Source organism: Loxodonta africana, chromosome 6, assembly GCF_030014295.1.
Source record: "Loxodonta africana isolate mLoxAfr1 chromosome 6, mLoxAfr1.hap2, whole genome shotgun sequence".
NCBI lineage: Eukaryota > Metazoa > Chordata > Mammalia > Proboscidea > Elephantidae > Loxodonta > Loxodonta africana.
This window is the reverse complement of record NC_087347.1, coordinates 74,971,770-74,991,484: the sequence shown is the minus strand read 5'-3', so window position 1 is coordinate 74,991,484 and position 19,715 is coordinate 74,971,770. Positions and strand designations below refer to the sequence as shown.

The 19,715-nt window shown below is 36.3% G+C and overlaps 1 protein-coding gene across 5 annotated transcripts in view; it reads left to right on the top strand.

The window, feature by feature from the left end:
- The first annotated feature begins 6,588 nt into the window (after nt 1-6,588).
- DYNC1I2 (dynein cytoplasmic 1 intermediate chain 2) overlaps nt 6,589-19,715 on the top strand; it is a 57,272-nt gene continuing 44,145 nt past the window's right edge. Inside the window, exons 1-4 of one of the 5 annotated variants that reach the window (XM_023542854.2) lie at nt 6,589-6,745; nt 6,838-6,990; nt 8,954-9,070; nt 11,629-11,746. In XM_023542854.2, the coding sequence (XP_023398622.1) occupies nt 8,963-9,070; nt 11,629-11,746 (226 nt within the window). In that variant the 5' untranslated portion in view covers nt 6,589-6,745; nt 6,838-6,990; nt 8,954-8,962. The remainder of the gene's footprint in view (nt 6,746-6,837; nt 6,991-8,953; nt 9,071-11,628; nt 11,747-19,715) is intronic. The other 4 variants (XM_064286996.1, XM_064286999.1, XM_064286998.1 and 1 more) reach the window with 4 other exon arrangements.

The following is a 19,715-nucleotide window of genomic DNA, read 5'->3' as shown; positions in this document are numbered from 1 at the left end:
CACAGCACTCTGAGGTGCCATTTCTTGGCCATACCCTCAGGGTGCTGTCTAGTCTCAGGATGATGGATCTGGGGAAGAGATCTGCATAAGGCCCTGGAAACAGACTTCAGATAATCTGAGCTGGAAATTTCAGGGTCCCTGGTACCAGGAAAATGGAGCCCTGGTGGTACAGTGGTTAAGCACTCGGCTGTTAACAGAAAGGTCGGCAGTTTGAACCCACCAGCAGGACAAAGATGTGGCAGTATACTTCCATAAAGATTACACCCTTGGAAACACTATGGGGCAGTTCTACTCTGTGCTATGGGGTCGGACTGATTCTGTGGCAACAGAAGGGCTCCCAACAGTGGGGTATAGAAGGGAGGGGATAAAGATTCCAAGTGACTGACCATACCCTTAGCCATGCAGACTCCTGTGACTAGATGAAGGCCACAGCAGACTCCAAACTATAGAGCCCAAGTCAGGGGACCCTCTTGCCTGGGTATAAAGATGATATTACACCCATAACTGCTATGCTAAACGTATCCATCGCGTTTTTAATTTCAACTATTATAATACTAATTTCTAGAAGTTCTGTTTTGTTCTTTTCACATCTGCTGGCATATTTTCATTCATATTTTTAGTTCCTTTTATTTTTTCAACATGTTAATCATTTATTTTATATTCTGTGTCTAATGATTCTAATATCTAAAGTCTTTGTGGTCCTTATTATGCTGTTATTTTGGTTTGGCTCTTGTTTTTGATGCCTTCTTTCCTTGTGTATTCTTTGATTTTTAAGCTTAAATTTCTTGTAATTTATCTATGAGAATTCTTCAAAGACTAGAATAAGGATTGGTTCCTTCAGAAAAAATACATGTTTTCTTCTCCCAGGCACCTAAGGGGATTATAAGTCTGGGACAACTTTAAACCAAATATTCAGTCTGTGTTTCTTTGAACCACTCAGGTACTGAAATTTCAGGTTGGAGACCCACGTAAGGGCCCATTTGTGATTGCAAATCCTCGGAGGATATTTGCCTTCCCATCCCTATCCCACTCAGAGCCAAAGCGCTTGGGTAATTTGCCCAAGAAGTGGATGGGTTAATTTGATCTCCAATTAGATTGTAATGTCAGGTACTAGTTTACTTGATCTGTGTTCCCCATGTGTTCCAACATAATTCTGTCCCTTCTTTGATAGAAGAAATACTTACTATTTATTGATTAATTGATTGTCAATTCAACAAAAAATTAGTGACCCTGTGCCAATAAATTGGACCTAAAAGAACTGAAGCATCTTTACTCCTCCCAGGCCTGAGTGGCGCAAAACTTTGTACTCAAGTACTAACCTAAAGGTTGGTGGTTCAAATTCACCCAGTGGTGCCATGAAAGAAAGGCCTGGCAATCTGCTTCCATAAAATTATTGATGTTGTTGTTAGGTGCTGTCGAGTCAGTTCCAACATATAGCAACCCTGTGTACAACAGAATGAAACAATGCTCAATCCTGCACCATCCTCAACGAGCCCATTGTTGTAGCCACTGTGTCAATCCACCTAGCTGAGGGGCTTCCTCTTTTTTGCTGACCCTCTACTTTACCAAGCATGATGTCCTTCTCCTGGGACTGGACTTCCAGGTAACATGCCCAAAGTATGTGAAATGAAATCTCGCTATTCTCACTTCTAAGGAGCTTTCTGGCTGTACTTGTTCCAAGACAGATTTGGCCATTCTTCTAGCAGTCCGTGGTATATTTAGTATTCTTCACCCATCACCATAATTCAAAGGCATCAATTCTTCTTTGGTCTTCCTCATTCATTGTCCAGCTTTCACATGCATACAAGGCAACTGAAAATACCGTGACTCAGGTCAGGTGCACCTTAGTCCTCAAGGTGACATCTTTGCTTTTTAACACTTTAAAGAGGTCTTCTGCAGATCTGCTCAATGTAATACGTCCTTTGATCTCTTGACTGCTACTTTAATGGGCACTGACTGTATATTCAAGTAAAACGAAGTCCTTGACAGCTTCAATATTTTCTCCATTTATCATGATGTTGCTAGATGTGAGGATTTTTGTTTTCTTTATGTTGAGGTGTAATCCATACTGAAGGCCGTGGTCTTTGATTTTCATCAGTTAGTGCTTCAAGCCTTCTTTGCTTTCAGCAAGGTTATGTCATCTGCATATCGCAGGTTGTTAATGAGTCTTCCTCCAGTCCTGATGCCGCATTCTTCTTCAGATAGTGCAGCTTCTCGGATTATTTGCTTAGCATACAGATTGAATAAGCACTCCTTTCCTGATTTTAAACCATACAATATCCCTTTGTTCTGTTTGAGTGACCATCTCTTGGCCTATGTACAGGTTCCACATGAGTACAATTAAGTGTTCTGGAATTCCCATTCTTTGAACTGTTATTCATAATTTGTTATGATCCACACAGTTGAATGCCTCTGCATAGTCAAAAAAACACAGGTAAACATTTTTCCGGCATTCTCTACGTTCAACCAGGATCCATCTGACATCAGCAATGACATCCCTCATTCTACATCCTCTTCTGAATCTGGCTTGAATTTCTGGCAGTTCTCTGTCAATGTGCTGCTCCAACCATTTTTGAATGATCTTCAGCAAAATTTTACTTGCATGTGATATTAATGATATTGTTTGATAATTTCTGCATTCTGTTGGATCACCTTTTTGAAGAATGGGCACAAATATGGATCTTTCCCAGTCAGTTGGCCAGGTAGCTGCCTTCCAAATTTCTCTGCATAGACAAGTAAGTGCTTCCAGCATTGCATCCATTTGTTGTAACATCTCAGCTGGTATTCCATCAATTCCTGGAGCCTTGTTTTTTACCAGTGCCTTGACGGCAGTGGGTTTGGTTTTTTGGTTTAGTGCAGCTTGGACTTCTTCCTTCAACACCATTGGTTCTTAATCATATGCTACCTCCTGAAATGGATGAATGTTGACCAATTCTTTTTGGTACAGTGACTCTGTGTATTACTTCCATCTTCTTCTGATGCTTCCTTCGTCTTTCAGTATTTTACCAATAGAATCCTCCAATATTGTAACTTGGGGCTCGAATTTTTTCTTCAGTTCTTTCAGCTTCAGAAATGCTGAGAATGTTTTTTGCTTTTCTAACTCTGAGTCTTTGCACATTTCATTATAATACTTTACTTTGTCTTCCTGAGTCATTCCTTTGAAATGTTCTGTTCAGCTCTTTTACTTCAACATTTCTTCCATGCGTTTTAGCTACTGGATGTTCAAGCGTAAGTTTCAAGGTTTCTTCTGACATCCATTTTGGTGTTTTCTTTTTTTCCTGTCTTTTTAGTGACCTTTTGTTTTCTTTATGTATGATATCCTTTATGTCACCCCACAACTCCTCTGGTCTTCAGTTATTAGTGCTCAATGCACCAAATCTATTCTTGAGATGGTCTCTAAATTCAGGTGGGATATACTCAAGGTCATACTTTGGGTCTTGTGGACTTGTTTTAATTTTCTTCAGCTTCAGTTTGAACTTGCACATGAGCAATTGATGGTCTGTTCCGCAGTTGGTCACTGGCCTTGCTCTGACTGATGATATTGAGCTTCTCTATCATCTCTTTCCACAGATGTGGTCGATCTGATCCCTGTGCATTCCATCTGGTGAGGTCTACTTACATAGTTGAACCAAAATGAGAAGAAACTGCTGCAAACATCCACTAATATGGGAACATGGAGTGTACGAAGTATGAACCTCAGGAGAATTGGAAGTTGTCAAAAAAGAAATGGAATGCTTGAAGATAGATATCCTACACAGAAGAAAACATTCCTTGATGCTTCCAAGGGTGGGAAGGGAAGGAGGGGGTATTCACTAACTAGAGTATAGATAAGAATTATCTTAGGCAAAGGGAAAGACAACACACTATACAGGGGAAGTCAGCACAACTGGACTAAACCAAAAACTAAGAAGTTTCCTGAATACAGCCGAACACTTCAAGGTACAGAGTAGCAGGGGCGGGGGGCCTGGGAGCCATGGTTTCAGGGGACATCTAGGTCAATTGGCATAACAAAGTTTATCAAGAAAATGTTCTGCACTCCACTTTGGTGGGTGGCATCTGGGGTCCTAAAAGCTAGCAAGGGGCATCTAAAATGCATCAATTGGTCTCAACCCACCTGGACCAAAGGAGAATGAAGAACACCAAAGATACAAGGAAAATATGAGCCCAAGAGACAAAAAGGGCCACATAGACCAGAGACTCCATGACCTTGAGACCAGAAGAAATAGATGGTGCCTGGCTACCACCAATGACTGCCCTGACAGGGAACACAACAGAGAGACCCTGACGGAGCCAGGTGAAAAGCGGGGTGCAGAACTCAAATTCTAGTAAAAAGACCAGACTTAATGGCCTGACTGAGACTGTAGGGACCCCAGAGGACATGGCCCCTGGACTCTCTGTTAGCCCAAAACTAAAACCATTCCTGAAGCCAACTCTTCAGACAAAGATTAGACTGGACTATAAGGCACAAAATGATACTCATGAGAGTGTGCTTCTTAGCTCGGGTAGATACATGAGACTAAATGGGCAACTCCTGTCTGGAGGCGAGATGGGAAGGCCCAAAAGGACAGGAGCTGGTTGAATGGACATGGGAAATCCGGGGTGGAAAGGAGGAGTGCGCTGTCACATTACAGGGAGAGCAACTAGGGTCACATAACAATGTGTGTATAAATCTTTGTATGAGAAACTAACTTGAACTGTAAACTTTCACTTAAAGCACAATAAAAGGAAAAAAAAAGAAATTAAAAGATGTATTGCATTGGCAAATCAGCTACAAGATATCTCTTTAAAAAATTTTTTAAAAAGATTATATCATCATCCACTGAAAGCTTATTAAATCTAATCTATATACAAGATATGTAGATTATATAAGTTACCTCTTTAAAATGTTAATCTACATAAAACAAAGAAAATTTGTAGGTGCATTTTAAGTGCCTTGGAACATTTTTAAAAAAGGTAGATATCCTAGACATTAGTGATCAGAAACGGACTGGTATCGGTCATTTTGAATTGGACAAACATATGGTCTACTATGCTGGGAATAACAAATTGAAGAGGAACAGCATCACATGCATTGTTAACAAGAACATTTCAATATCTATCCTGAAATACAATGCTGTCAGTAATAGGATAATGTCCATACATCTACAAGGAAGACCAGTTAATACAACTATTATTTAAGTTTATGCACCAATCACTAATGCCAAAGATGAAGAAACTGAAGATTTTTACCAACTTCTGCAGTCTGAAACTGGTCAAACATGCAATCAAGTTGTATTGATAACTGCTGGTGATTGGAATGCAAAAGCTGGAAACAAATAAGCATCAGTAGTTGGATAATATGAACTTGGTGATAGAAACGACACTGGAGAGCACGTGATAAAAGACTTTTGCAAGACCAGCAATCTATTTACTGGAAATATCTTTTTTCAATGACATTCATTCAACAATCAATAACAAATTTTCAAATTAATAAATAAAAACTAATTATGAAAGCATGAAAATATTACAGTTAAAAAGCTCTCTGGAATTTTAGGTTATGCGATAAAGTCTCGGAATTTAAGAGGTTTTCTTTCTCTTAAATTCGAGATAGTTATTTTATATGTAAGCGGAGCAAGACAAGGAAAAGATGGAACACGGACTTAGAATTTGAATCGTTAAGGCTAATCCCAGACTTGGGCTATATGCTTTCTCTCAGTTTTCTAGAACATAGAAAAGATGTTGCTGTGGTGTTAGTTTTAAATCGTGAGAAATAATACATTAAATTATTCAAATAAACTTTAAAAAAAATGTGTATTGACCCAAATATTTCTGGTAAATTCATATTCCAACAACTTTTACTTTGTATACTAAAAAATCTAGCTGTGGAACTCATTTCTTGCTTTGGTTAGATTTTAACAGTATAAATGCTTTCTTTCTAAAAATTGAGAGAAAACCAAAATGATGCCCCACTGCAAGAAAATACTAGAGGAGCATTCCTTACACATACTTTCATTTATATTTTGCCTAAGATGCCGCGTGAAATCTCTTACCAGTTGCTCACCAGTGATTCCGACTTCTAAAACTCCTATGTTGTTTTAGTTACTGTCTGGCTGATTCCAACTCATGGTGACCCCATGTGTTTCAGAGTAGAACTGTGTGCCACAGGGTTTTCATGGCTGTGACCTTTCAGAAGCTGATATCCAGACAGAGGGGCCTCGGGATGGGTTCCAACAGCCAACCTTGTGGCCATTACTATGCGCCAAAAATTCCTTCGTAAAAAAAATAAATAAAATAAAAATAAAAATTTTTTATTTTTTTAATGTGTAGTGTAATACAGAGGTTCATCATTGGAAAATTACTCTTTTTAAAATTCTGCCAACATTCGGTCAAAGATCTTAAGACAACACCGACTAACGGACTTGACCGCATCTAAGAGACGTACTTTAAAGTTTCTCAATAGAATCTTGAAGGAGGAAGGTCTCGAAGTTGGACAAGGCACGCGTAACACACACTACATGTTCCAGCATACCTTGCGACTACCGGAGACCACGACTCCCAGAACGCATTGCCCCTTGCAGGCTGATTTCCCTTTTAGCTGGGGCTTGTAGTTCTCCTGGGTCGTGTTAATCTTTACGGTGAGGGCGGTGGTTGCTTATTCAGTCCGAGGTGTTAGACATAGTCTTCCAGCTTTGTAAAAGCTGAAATACCTAGTCCCCTGGTCCGGCTCTATTCGTTGTTTCATTTATCGGCTTCTGCTTTACAACAGGTAAGTTACAGAGGGGCTACAATTCTCCGCAGCAGACCCTACCTTTTTCGTCCGAGAGCGACCTCATTCTGGTGAATCCATTTGTCCCTAAGCTCTCGCCGTAGCAGCCGCCGCCCATCCTTCTTTGTGTGGATCGGGAAGCCACGGAGCTGGTAGCGGCGACAGTTGGCGTTAGGGGCGAAGGCGAACGACGTTACCGGGAAGTTGCAAGCGGACGAACTCTTCCCCATCCCGCCACCTGACAGGTGGGTTGGCTGTTCTTCCCTGAAGACCTCCTGCCTGCTGTGTCCCACGTCGGGACTGAAAGGGCGGGTTGGCCGTTCCTGCTGACAGCGCTGCTTGGCCGGGTTTCGAAGAAGAGAGGCAGGGAGAGTCGGGTGCGGTGACTCAGGGCGGCCGGGGGAGGGGAGCCCACTCCCTTTCTTGCCTGACCCTCAAGAGGCGGCCTGGGGAGCCTCGAGGCTTATTTGGCGCCACTGGCACCCTCCCCTAGGTGCCCTAGCCTGGACCGCGCCTTCTTGTCCTGGACCCCAGGGGAGAAAGTGCAGCTCCTCTTCGTCTTGCTCTGTTTTACAAATAAAGTCATTATAATCAGCGTTGGCAGCGTTTTTCTTCACCTTGTTTGTGTTGGAAAGCCCTGTAACGCGGAGATTGTTGCACAAAACTCCAGAGACTTTTTCCTGGAGTTTTAAGAAAGTGGACATGTCAATCATGGAGGCTTCTGTGTCTCGGATGATGATAAGGCCAGTCGGCTATACTTCAGCAGGTTAAATTTTGTTCTTGGGTTTTGACAAAAAAATACTTTAAAATCAGTTGGTATTGGTATATCTGTTTTGCAGTGGACACTGAAACAAAAAATGTTCTTAAGCCAGCATATGGATTTAGATACGGAAGTTTCTCTTTGAGAGCCGTTAATGTAAAGCTGCTTGCTTTAGGGATGTAGAAAAGGCAGAGTATAAACACGTTCTCTTGTTTTCTTTTTTGGTTTGTTCTACCAGATAAATCTTGGTAGATATTATGCATATATGTAAAGAGCCTGCATGTCAGCTTTTCACATTTTTTGTTTATTTGAAAATTATCAACTTGTACATCAGTCTGTATGGAGTATTGCAACTGAAATTTCTTGTAAGCATTTATTAGTACATGGATTTTTCCCTCTTGACTAACTTAATTTTATTCACATTTTGTAATTGTGATTGTTAAGAGATTCCCCTCTAACTACAATTTTCCAGAAGTTATTTTCCTATTTTTCTTGGTAAAAGGGATTAATACTTCAGTTTTATGGAGCAGACGTTAAGAGAGTTTAATTATTCTGTAATAAATCAGTAATGTGGAGAAGGTAACAGTTTCCAGGCTTCTTACTTATGCTCAGCCCCTGGACTATTTTTAATTGATTGTGTCTTCTTAAAACTGAGGATGAAGTAGTGTTTATGTTAATTATTTTTTGAAGGTCTGTTTGTGATTGTCTTTCTTAACCATTCATTGTTCACTTAGTTATTTTCACTGACTTAGGGCACTGGGTGCTATGAAGGCAACCAGAATAACTAAAACATGGTTCCTGCTTTCAACTAGATTACTGCCGTGTAGGACATTTCATGTGTGTTCACAAATAGTTTGTACTACAAGTGCCATAAAAGGTGTAGGTGTGATGTCATTGCGGAAAAAGAAAAAGTCATTTGATTTCATAGTTATTAATAGTGCATTTTGTGTTTTGCTTGTCCTTAATATTATTACTTACTTGTCAGTTTACAGGAATTTTTTGTTCGACTTCGTTGTTCTTTTCAAAATTTTTAGGAATGAGCACAAAACTCTGGCAATAGCTTTGATCTGTGTCATATAGCTTAAGTTCTTAATGTCAACCCAAGTCTTCTGTTTTAAAGAGCTAGTTTTGACCTTTACCTCCAGTGTCCTCATATACTGTCATAAAAAAAAACGTGGAGGCATTGTATTAAATTTGGGCATATGAACACTAAAGAGCTTAATATGTGGTAGGCTGTGCTCAGTTCTGGGTATTGTTTATTTCTTATATACATTTGTTTATAATTTTTTTCAAGTTCATTATTTTAAAAGCAGTTCATATGCTCTCTTTAAATAGGCCTCTTAAGCTTAAATGTCCCTTGAGACAGTTTTGTTTTTGAAGCATTACTTTTTGTGTGTGCTGCTTTTACCATTGTAAAGATTATTGTAAATGATTGTGTGTTTCTTAAGGTTCCAAAAATGTCTGACAAAAGTGAATTAAAAGCTGAGTTGGAGCGTAAGAAGCAGCGGTTGGCCCAAATCAGAGAGGAAAAGAAGAGAAAAGAAGAAGAAAGGAAAAAAAAGGAAGTATGTTTGATTAAAAAAAAAAAAAAAGAATAGTTGGGTTTTATTTCAAGTACTTATACCTTTATGCGATGATTTCAGAATAATAAAAAATCCAGCAGTTATGACTGTAAATATAGCACTGTAGTTGTATCTTGAAAAAAACCAGATGTGTGGAAATTATAAAACTGCTAAATTAGAAGGTATTTTTTTTAACTGAATAAAATGATCTTATATAGGTAGATGTGTGTCTAGGATTTCATTTATAAAAATTCAATTTACATATTTAGTCTCCTAGGAATATACTTATTGTATAAGTATGGGGCATCTGCATTGTAATAGCTCTTAAGACATGGTATATAAATCATAACTTAGTTTGGACTTTGAACTTTTGTCTCAATATTTTACTAGTCTAAACGGCTAGTAATTTGTCAGAATAGATAATGGCAATTAGAAATATATATAATAAACCAAACTAAACCTGTTACCATCAAGCCATTTGCAACTCATAGCAACCCTATGGGACAGAGTAGAACTGCCCCTTGGGTTTTCCATTGAGCAGCTGGTGAATTTGAACTGCCGATATTTTGGTTCACAGCCATAGCTCTTAACCACTGCACCACCAGGGCTCCAACATATAATCCAAAACCAAACCCATTGCCATCAAGTTGATTCCAACTCAAAGCGACCCAAGAGGACAGAGTAGAACTGCCCCATGGTTTTTTCAAGGAGCACCTGGTAGATTCGATTTGCTGACCTTTTGGTTAGCAGCCGAAGTTCTTAACCACTACGCCACCAGGATTTCCCCAATATATGATAGGTGATTTAATTGATTAGGGGGTTTGTTCTTGTCTCTGTTATCATGAATTAGTCACCGAAATATTTTTAACTAAGTAGTAGGTTTGATAGTACTATGAAGGTGGACCAGGTATGCCTATCTTCTAATTTTTAGCATCACCGTTTCTTCATATACAGCAAGTATTTGTTGAGCCTGAGCTGAGGTTGGAGATATTTTACTTGCTTCTGTGTTGAAGTGAACATTTATTTCTATGGAGACTTTTTAGATAGATTTGTATACTTTTATCACAAATATGTTTAAATGGCCGTTGTAAAATAGTTTGTGCTAAGATAGTATGTCCTAACTGACTTTAGTACTGAGATTTTGTATGTGATAGCCTGAACAACAGCCAACAATTCTAGAAATCTGTTAGAGAAGAGAAAAATAAGTAGCAGAAAAATCGAATGTATGATATATGTGCAACATTGCTATGATACCATAAAGGCCTAAAATTGAAGAATTTTCTTGTTTCTTCTGAACTCTTTGTGTTATATTATTATAAGAGGGTTGGAGCTTTAAACTAGCTATGTAATTAAAAGCTAACTGATTAAAGTATGATTCAGACTGGCATAGCGATTCCAAAACAGCGTCTATAGCCTTAAACCGTTCAATGCTGAGAACAAATTTGATTTTTATTTTTTAAAGATGGTCTCGGTATAAATAGCCTCTAAGGGATATCTGTTACGTGATTACATAATTTAAAGTGTATAAAAACATTTTTAGAGATAATTTAATAATATTGAACAGTGAGTCTATTAGCATACTGTTACATACAAGTCAACTTGATAATGTAGCCTGTTTGGCTATTCTGATGAATGTTTTTCTGATGACTTCTTTTAAATTAAAATGGTGTCATAAAATATTATGATTTACAAGTTTATCCCAGACAATTGTGTGAGTAATAATTGTCTAGTGGAAATAAGCATTTGAGGTGTGTGTGTATATAAAACTTGTCCTTTGAAGCCTAAATTTTATTTGAGATGTTTTGGATGATCTGAGAGCATTGAGATTTTTCTAGTTTAACTGGAAAATTTTGCTAAAACTGTAAATGACTGGGATAAAAATTTTGATAAAATGTTTTGTGCTATGCAAAAGCAAATTTTAATTTTATTCAACCTAACCATGCATTTTTATTACCATAAAAATAAGACCTGTAGTTTAAAAAATAAAAACCTTTCTCCAGATGAATTTTTGACAAACATCCTCTACATTAAAGTCACATAAATGCAGTTACATCTTCAAACTGAAGTTTAAGGTTCCCATACTGTTTCAGCAAATCAAAGTTTCCGTTTAAAATTTATTACCGCTTAGGTAATTCCACCTAATTTTTTCATATGTTGTGATATTTCTATCTCAGTTTTTTTGCCATTTAGAGGAGATTTCCACAATTCTTGAACAACAAATAGCAATTCCGTACCATAAATAATTAGAACTTGACTATACTTTTTCAATTTATCTTTCAGGAAAAGCTTTGTGGAAACTCCTTGATTACATATAAAAATGGTGAATTTAGTACATATCATTTAGAAATTATTTACTGGAACTCTTGAGAATGATTTTCATTGCACAACTGTAGATCACTAGTACCCAAACTAAGGTCACCCTATAGAAGTATACAATGTTAGTATGTTGTTTAAAATAAGTTTTATTGAAGAGAGTGTAAGCATATTATTTAAAGTAATTTTTTGTAAATAAAATGTTTCATATCATATGTAAATTTAAGTTTTTAACTTAAAAATTTTAGACTGATCAGAAGAAGGAAGCAGTTGCTCCTGTGCAAGAAGAATCAGATCTTGAAAAAAAAAGAAGAGAAGCTGAAGCATTGCTTCAAAGCATGGGGCTAACTCCAGAATCCCCCATTGGTGAGGATAACAATATATCCACTTATAAGAGGAGAACTTAGATTTTACTCAGTTCATCAGTAGCTGAGATGAGTGAGCTGACTTGATATATTTTGCATCGTTATTTGTGTCTCTTAAACTCATTAATCGTATAATTTATTTGGAATTTTTTTTTTCCAGATGTGCTAATACATCATTATTTGACTTGTTGAAAAGAGCTGCAGGATTAAATTTGTTAACATATACCAAACCACTATCTGACTTTTCTTGTTAAGTCAGTAAATTATTTCAGCAAACATTTGTTGAGTAAGTTCTGTGTGCCATACTCTGTTAAGTTCAAAGATGACTATGATTCCTGAATTTAACTCTCTTCCTTTCTGTAGGTTAGAAAGAGGTAAAATTGGTAGAAGTTCTTAAAGTATATTAGTAATCAAAGGTATAGGAATGGAAAGTGAAGCTTATAGCTTTCTGCTATGGCAGTGTATTTTGGTAGTGATTTTACTTAATCTTGTTCTATTTCTGGGTTATTTCTTGTGGTAGCTACTAAACCATAAAGCTAGAATACAGGTAGCGGTACTGAGGACAATATAGTTGGCTATCAGAAAGCATTAGGTGTTTAATTAAAATAATTCTGTGCTGGGTGCCGTTAGGTAATAGTTTGACATGGCCTTTCCCTTAAGGGGCCTAAAATTTCAGGTCTAGTTTGTGAGCTAATTTCATCTAGTCCATTGGACAAATACCAGAGTTGGTAACTGCTGATACCTGTTTTGAAACTGCAATATCACTGTCCTTAGAGCTGATATTTTTTAGAGCTGATATTTCTAAAAGGTTCAACATGAAAAAGCTGTTCCTCTCATGGTCAGCTTCATTGTTATTTCTTTCAGCTTGTTTTCATTTTCTTTATTGGTAGAATTTGAAAACTTAAATACATTAATTTTTATATCTTTAGTTAATCTTGTGTTGCATATTGTAATTTAAAAAGTAAATAAACCAGAACACTTTTTTCTCATTAAAAAAAAAAATACCCTAGTAACAACTAAACCAGGTTCCCTGTTGTATATAGCCTTTGCGTGATTAGTTTTTCTGGGCCTTTGGCTTTTTTCCATTGTAGGATTTTTTTTTTTTTTTTTTCCTTTTTAGGACTTCGGTTTCGCTGAATTCACTTGCCCTTATTAACCATTAACTTACTAACCATTCAGGTTTTCTCTTCTGTGAATTGCATATTCATGTTCTCTGCCCATTTACTATTGAGATTCTTTATCTTTATCTTTTTGATTTGTCTGAATTCCATTTATATGTTAGGGAGAACTTCTTTGTCTGTTTTAGTCTTCAAAATACTTCTCTTAGTCTGCTACCTGTTAACCTCTGTCTGCCATATTCTTTTTTTTTTTTTTTTTAATATTGAAGAATTCTTTTTCTTTGCCTGTCATATTCTTTGAACAGAACGAAGATTTTGATGTGGTCAGATCTACTAATTATAACCCTTTTCTTGTGCTTTTTGGTCTTAAGTTTTTTTTAAAAAAAAAAAGAAATCTGTTTCTACCTTGAAAACAAATATATCCTCCTAAATTTTATTCTATTTTATAGTTTTACCCTTCACATTTAGGTGTTTAGGGTATATTTTTTTAATATAGTGTGAGGTAGGGATCCAGCTTTATTGACCAAACCCAGCTGGTCTGTAGACCACCTCCTGGATTTGACTGATGATGGGTTCTTCACGTTTAGCTTGTGTCTTTATCCCTTGCATTTCTTCTTCACTGAAAATTAGCTTTAACTTGAATAGCTTCAGATTGAACATCTTTGGCAAGAATATCTCGTAGTTGATACTGTGTATCACATCAGTAGGCATATTGTTTGGTTGTCAAGCTGTTAGTGATGCTGGGTTATGATTATAAAAGATCTCTCCATCGTAGTCACGTTTTTTTTTATCCTTGTGTCTAACAAGTAATACTTTGGCACCATGTGACTATCCATTTCTTCACTAAGTATCATCTAAGAGTTTACTATACATTGATGATTCTTATCTAAACAGTTTTTCAAATTAGGAATAGCAAAATTGTTTTTATAATTCCATCATTCTTTCTACATTTATTGTTGAAATTCCTTTGTACAGAGAAGCTTTCCCTCAATAACTGAGGCTATTCGGTTACTCTAAATGCATTTCCTATTAGAAAAGCAGGAAAAATGCTTAATGTTTTTTACTTTAATTACAAATATCACCTCCAGTGGTGGCATAAGTGAAATTTGCATGTAATTTTCTTGTACTGTCTATGTTCAGTTTGGCCATCATGGTTATGGTCTTAAAATAAATTGGAGAGCTCTCCCTTTTCCTATTTTTTTAGGACAACCTGTAAAAGATAGGTGTTGCCTCATCCTTAAAAATTTGGTAGAATTCAACTGTAAAACTGCCTAGGGTTAGGACTTTTTTCCCTAGGGAGTATCAGAGAGGAGGAAATGGTCACCATTTTAATTTTTTAAAGATTTCAGTCTATTCAAGTTTGCTGTTTCTTCTTGTATCACTTTTTAAAACAACAGCAGCAAAATAAACATTCTCTCTCACAGTTTTTGCAGGTCAAGACTTTGGGAGCAGATTAGCTGAGTGGTTCTGGCTCAGGGTCTGCCATGGGATTGAATTTAAAATGTCAGCGCTGTAGCCATTTACAGGCTTGACTGGGCTAAAGGATTTGCATTCAAGGAGGCTCACGCACGCTGGTGCCAAGTTGGTGTTAGTTAGTGGGAGGGCTGAGTTCCTATTTAAGTGGGCCACTCTACAGATCTAGTTCAGAATCCTTGCAGCATATCAGCTGGGATCTTCAAGAGTGAACAATCCAAGAAAGAGCCAGAAGGAAGCTATACTTTTTAAGCATCGCTTTGCCATATTCCATCCATTGGAAGGGAGTCACTAACTCCAGCCTGTATTCACAAAAAATTCTCAAACTTTTTTAAAACCACCAAAATATTTTGCAGCAAACTCACAGTTCTCTTCATATTTTGAGATGAGTACATTTTTTAATATATTTTTTTTTTATATGATGACTTACACTGATAGGTTTTCCCATGTAAAAAGCAAGCTTACATTCTGGGATAATCCCAGCTTGGTTATGAGATACTATATTTCTTATACGGTGCTGGATTTGTTTGCTATTATTTAGGAATTTTTCATCTATGCTCATAATAGATGTAGAGCTGTAATTTTTTTTATTTTACTGTATCTTGTCTGGTTTTGTAAAATGAGTTGTAGAGTTCTCTGCCTTCTGTTCTTTGGAAAGGTATAATTTTGGAGGTATTTATTTCTTGAACATTTGTTAGAATTTTCATTTAAAATCATTTGGGCTCTGGTATCATTTTTGGCATTTTATTTCTTCTAGAAATATATCCATCTCAACTCTTTTCAATTTATTGGCATATACAAGAAAACTCAACCCATTGCCATTGAGTTGATTCCAACTCCTGGCGACCCTGTAGGACACAGTAGAACTGCCCCATACCGTTTCCAAAGAGCCGCTGGTGGATTCGAACTGCTGACCTTTTGGTTAGCAGCCAAACACTTAACCACTGTGCCACCAGGGCTCTAAAGGAAGTATAATTGGTCCTTTGCCTATTCTCTTATCTGTCTGCATTTCTTTAATTTTTATCAGAATAAAATATGTACTTCCTATACCTGAGAGTGTGTTGTTCAGACATATGAAGAATTGTGGATTAAAAAACTACAGTAAAACAAAACGAAAATGATATTGAAATTTAGTTAAAACATTTCCTCAAAGCTATGATTTACTGGTAAATGCTACTTGTGATATTTACGAAAGTGCTTTTTTGGTGCCCCATGATGTGTAGGATTTTGATGTACATAGATGGAAAAGGAAAGAACTTTTGAGGCAGAAGAAAAGTGAACAAACATGTGATAGTTGAAAAGATTAAGGTGTGCTCAAAGTAATAGCAAGTGATCCACTTTGACTGGAGCACACAAGGTGTAGCCGACAGAATGAGAGGAGAGAGGAGAGGCCGGATCTTGGAATAACTACTAGGAGCTCACTTAAAGGTTTTTCACCCAAGAAAGTGATATGATCAGAGCTGTTCTTATCAGTCATAACCTTTTTTTCTATGAGCTTTAAAATTTTTTTTTCTCATGACCATAATCTGATTATAAAACTAATATAGAATAAATATGTAATCTAGATTCAAGTAAATTGAAATCTGCCATAAATTTGACTCTCCTTTGAGCCATTTAGAACAGTCCGATGTGTCTGCTTTCTGAAACTCAGGTCTCTAATACTTAGTTATTCTAAATGTCTTTAGTTTATCCATTCATTGATTTAACAAATATTCATTGAACACCTTGTATAAGCCAAGCTTGGGGTTGGATTACTGAATAATGCAAGGGTCTTGCTCTTTTGGTACCTACATTCTAGTAGGGAAGATAGATATTTGTGATAACATGATAGAGTGACTACTAGGGACAACATTAGTCAGGGTGTTTCTGGAAGACTTCTTTGAGAAGGAGACTTGTGAAGTGAGATCAGAATGGCCAGAAGGAGCTAGCAGTGCAGAGTTGAGGGAAAGAGCATTTCAGGTAGAGGGAACGGTGAATACAAAGTCCCTGAGAGGTAAATCTTGGCGTTTTAGTTAGGCCAGTTTGGCTATATCATAACAAGCAAGAGAGAGGAGAAGAGCAGAAATGTGAGATGTAGGCAGAGGCCAGGTTATGTAGGTCATTGTATGTAAGGAACCCTGGTAGCACAGTGGTTAAGTGCTCGGCTACTAACCAAAAGGTCAGGAGTTCGAACCCACCAGCCACTCCACGGGAGAAAGATGTGGCACTCTGCTTCTGTAAAGATTTACAGCCTTGGAAACTCTGGGGGGCAGTTTTGCTCTGTCCTGTGGGTCACGATGAGTCGAAATCAACTCAATGGCAGTGGGTTGGGTTTTTTTGGTTTGGTTTGTATGTGATGGAGGGAGTTTTAATAGGAGCATTTTAAGCAGGAGAGTGTCTTAGATAGGTCATTAAACCAATTTTCCATAGAAACTAAAGACTGACATTGTTTAATCAAAGGAAGCAGCATCTCCTATTTATAACTGTAACCAGCTTTCAATTATCACAGTTTTATAGTCTATCTTAGGTATCTCTGATTTTTGAGAGTTGCCTCTGGGAAGAGTTGAATTAAGGTAAAAATATCTCCGATAAACCATTCCTATTCCTAGCCAATGACAAACTGGTATTATTTTAATGTAGTAGAACTAGGAAATAAAAGTGTTTTTATCTAAAATAAATATTGTAGTGTCAGTATTGTGTTTCTGTATTTATGTAGCATGTTTAGACTCTAAGCTTTAGAGAGACATACAGAGATATTCCCTTTTCTTTATACAAGTTTTTGTTGTTTTGTCTGTAAGTGTAGATGTGAGAGAGAAAGGGAGAAAGAAGGAAGAGATTTCTAAACTTCAAAGTATTAGTTTAATCATATTTCTAAATTAAACTGTGGAGAGATAATTTAACAAATTAAGTAGCTACTTTTTAAAAATAAAAATGTCTTTAGTAATTTTTGATTGGCTAATTAAAGATTTTAAAGAACATTTTATAAGTGTTTAAATTTTTTTATAAATCTGGATTAATAACTAAAGAGAGAGGGAAAGCGTATTTTATCTTATCATCCTAAAAATAGAATAGATTATCAATAATGAAATAGACTTTTACAGAATACATTGTTTGACATTATTTGCAGCAAAGGTTTTTTGGTCAAATATCAATTTATACATTGTCAACTATTTTACTTGAGAGTTTTTAGTTGTCAGTAATTAAAGAGTAGAGGGTTCAATTCTGGTGAGGCTAGAAATAGGGGGCAATAAAAAAGTATGCTTTGAAAAAGAAGCCAGATGTCCTTGCTTTAATTTATTTTAATTCATGATATTTAATTGAAAATATAAATTGTTTAAAGGCATGTGAGATTTATTATATGTTTATCAATGCCGCCTGATCTGAGTTAACGTTGAGTTAAGAATCTCTTCAAATAGCTAGGGAAATGAACAGTGCCTTCTTCGGTGAGGTTTACATTGTGCTTAAGATTTTAGCGTGTAAGTTTCCAAGTCAGATCTAGACACCCCTTCTTTCTTTGAGGTTCTTATTTCTAAACCACTTTCCATCTATTATTGGCAGATTTACCATTATAATGGAACCTGTGAAGGGTTAAAGGCTTTATGAAGATCTCACTACCTTTAGAGAATTAGGCTAAGTGCATTTCATAATCCTTAAAATGTATGCCTAAAGATCCAGTACTCATGCTGGGCATTTATCTAAAATTAGGACTGAAGTATGTATTATTCAGATTGAAGATAGTGGCTGTCAAACTTTTTTGACAGTAGCCAACAGTAAAATAATACATGATGATTCAGGATGGATGCTTCCCCCCCCCGCCCACTATGGAATATATTGTTTGGGTATTTTTTAAATATTTTTATATTATAGAAGTATGAAAATACTGCTAGAATACTCAACAGGATTCTTTTAATCCATCTTTTTTTTTTCTTTTTTATAAAATGGACTTTTCTTCCTTTTTTTTTAATTCTTCGTAAGATAATATGTTTAATAAAAAAAGATACCGCTGATAAGATTCTCTTAATTTATCTTTGCTAGTAGCATTGGTGGCGGAGTAGTTAAGAGTTTAGCTGCTAACCAAAAGGTCAGCAGTTTGAGTCCACCAGGTGCTCCTTGAAAACCTTATGGGACAGTTCTACTCTGTCCTGTCGGGTCACTATGAGTTGGAATCTACTCAACAGCAGTGTGTTTGGTTTTGGTTTTTAGTAGCATCTTATTTATTTGGTCGCTTTTTGTCAGAGCTTCCTGAGTTCAAGGATAATATATTACTTCCGTTTGTATCCCTAGTGTCCAGCACAGGCTACACACTTAAATGTTTGTTCAGTTATTATTAGGCCATACATCTTTTTACCTGGTAAAGCCAAATAAAAGCTGTCTTGCTTTAATAAAACAACAACAAAATCTTCTTGTTTAAACTTTAGAAAAATGCATGGCTGAAACTGAAATTTGAATGTTTCATTAAAGGTATGGCTGAATTTTTTTGTTTACTAAGTTTAACTGGCCGATTTTAAGGAAGTTTATTTTAGGCACAACTTTCAAAAGAAGTTTCTAGTCAAAATGTGTATTTTTTTTTTCCTTTCCTAGCAATTTGCAACTTTTTAGATATTTTTAAATCTGTTTTTAGATAGAATGCATTCCGTATGGCCAAGTTAGAAAACCCTATGGGGCAGTTCTGTTCTGTCCTGTAGGTTCACTACGAGTTGGAATCAACTCAACGGTAGTGGGTTTGGTTTGGTGGGTAGCATAATATTAATGAGTTGTTCCATGAAAGGGAATATTGGTTCTTTATAGTACTTTAATACCATAAAATTATTTACATATAAGTTTAATTTCTGTTTTTTCAAATGTTTAAAGCCAGTTTTTTTTTTTTACTTATTCTGCTAGGCTAATTTTATGAATTGTTTTATGTACTTGTTCTGTCAGGTTATAAGTAGGGTAGATCATAATTATATTCCTTTTTTGTCAAAACAAGCAGATCACTACAAAATATATCTCTACTAATTCAGAAAACTTACACTTGTAATTTACATTAATATCTTAAAAATGAAATAAGGAAAATCATAAATTCTATTTGCTGTCAAACTCAGAAATTTGCAAATACTTGCTAAAATAACTTATTTTGAAAAATTGTGACCCATCAATAGGATAATATTTCTTTGGCATCAGTTGCTAATTTGGAGCATTTATTTCAAGGGAATGAGATTTTGTCTCTGCCTATAAGAAATAAAAGTCTAATGGAAAAACATACCTATGTACATGTAAATTTAGGTAGTAGGAATGTAATAAATGTTAAATAACTTCTTCCAGCTATAGAGAAAGGTATATAAATACTTCATGGGAAAGAGCAAGGATGTGAATTTATGAATACCAGTATCTGATACAGCTAATCTAGTGTGGTTTCAT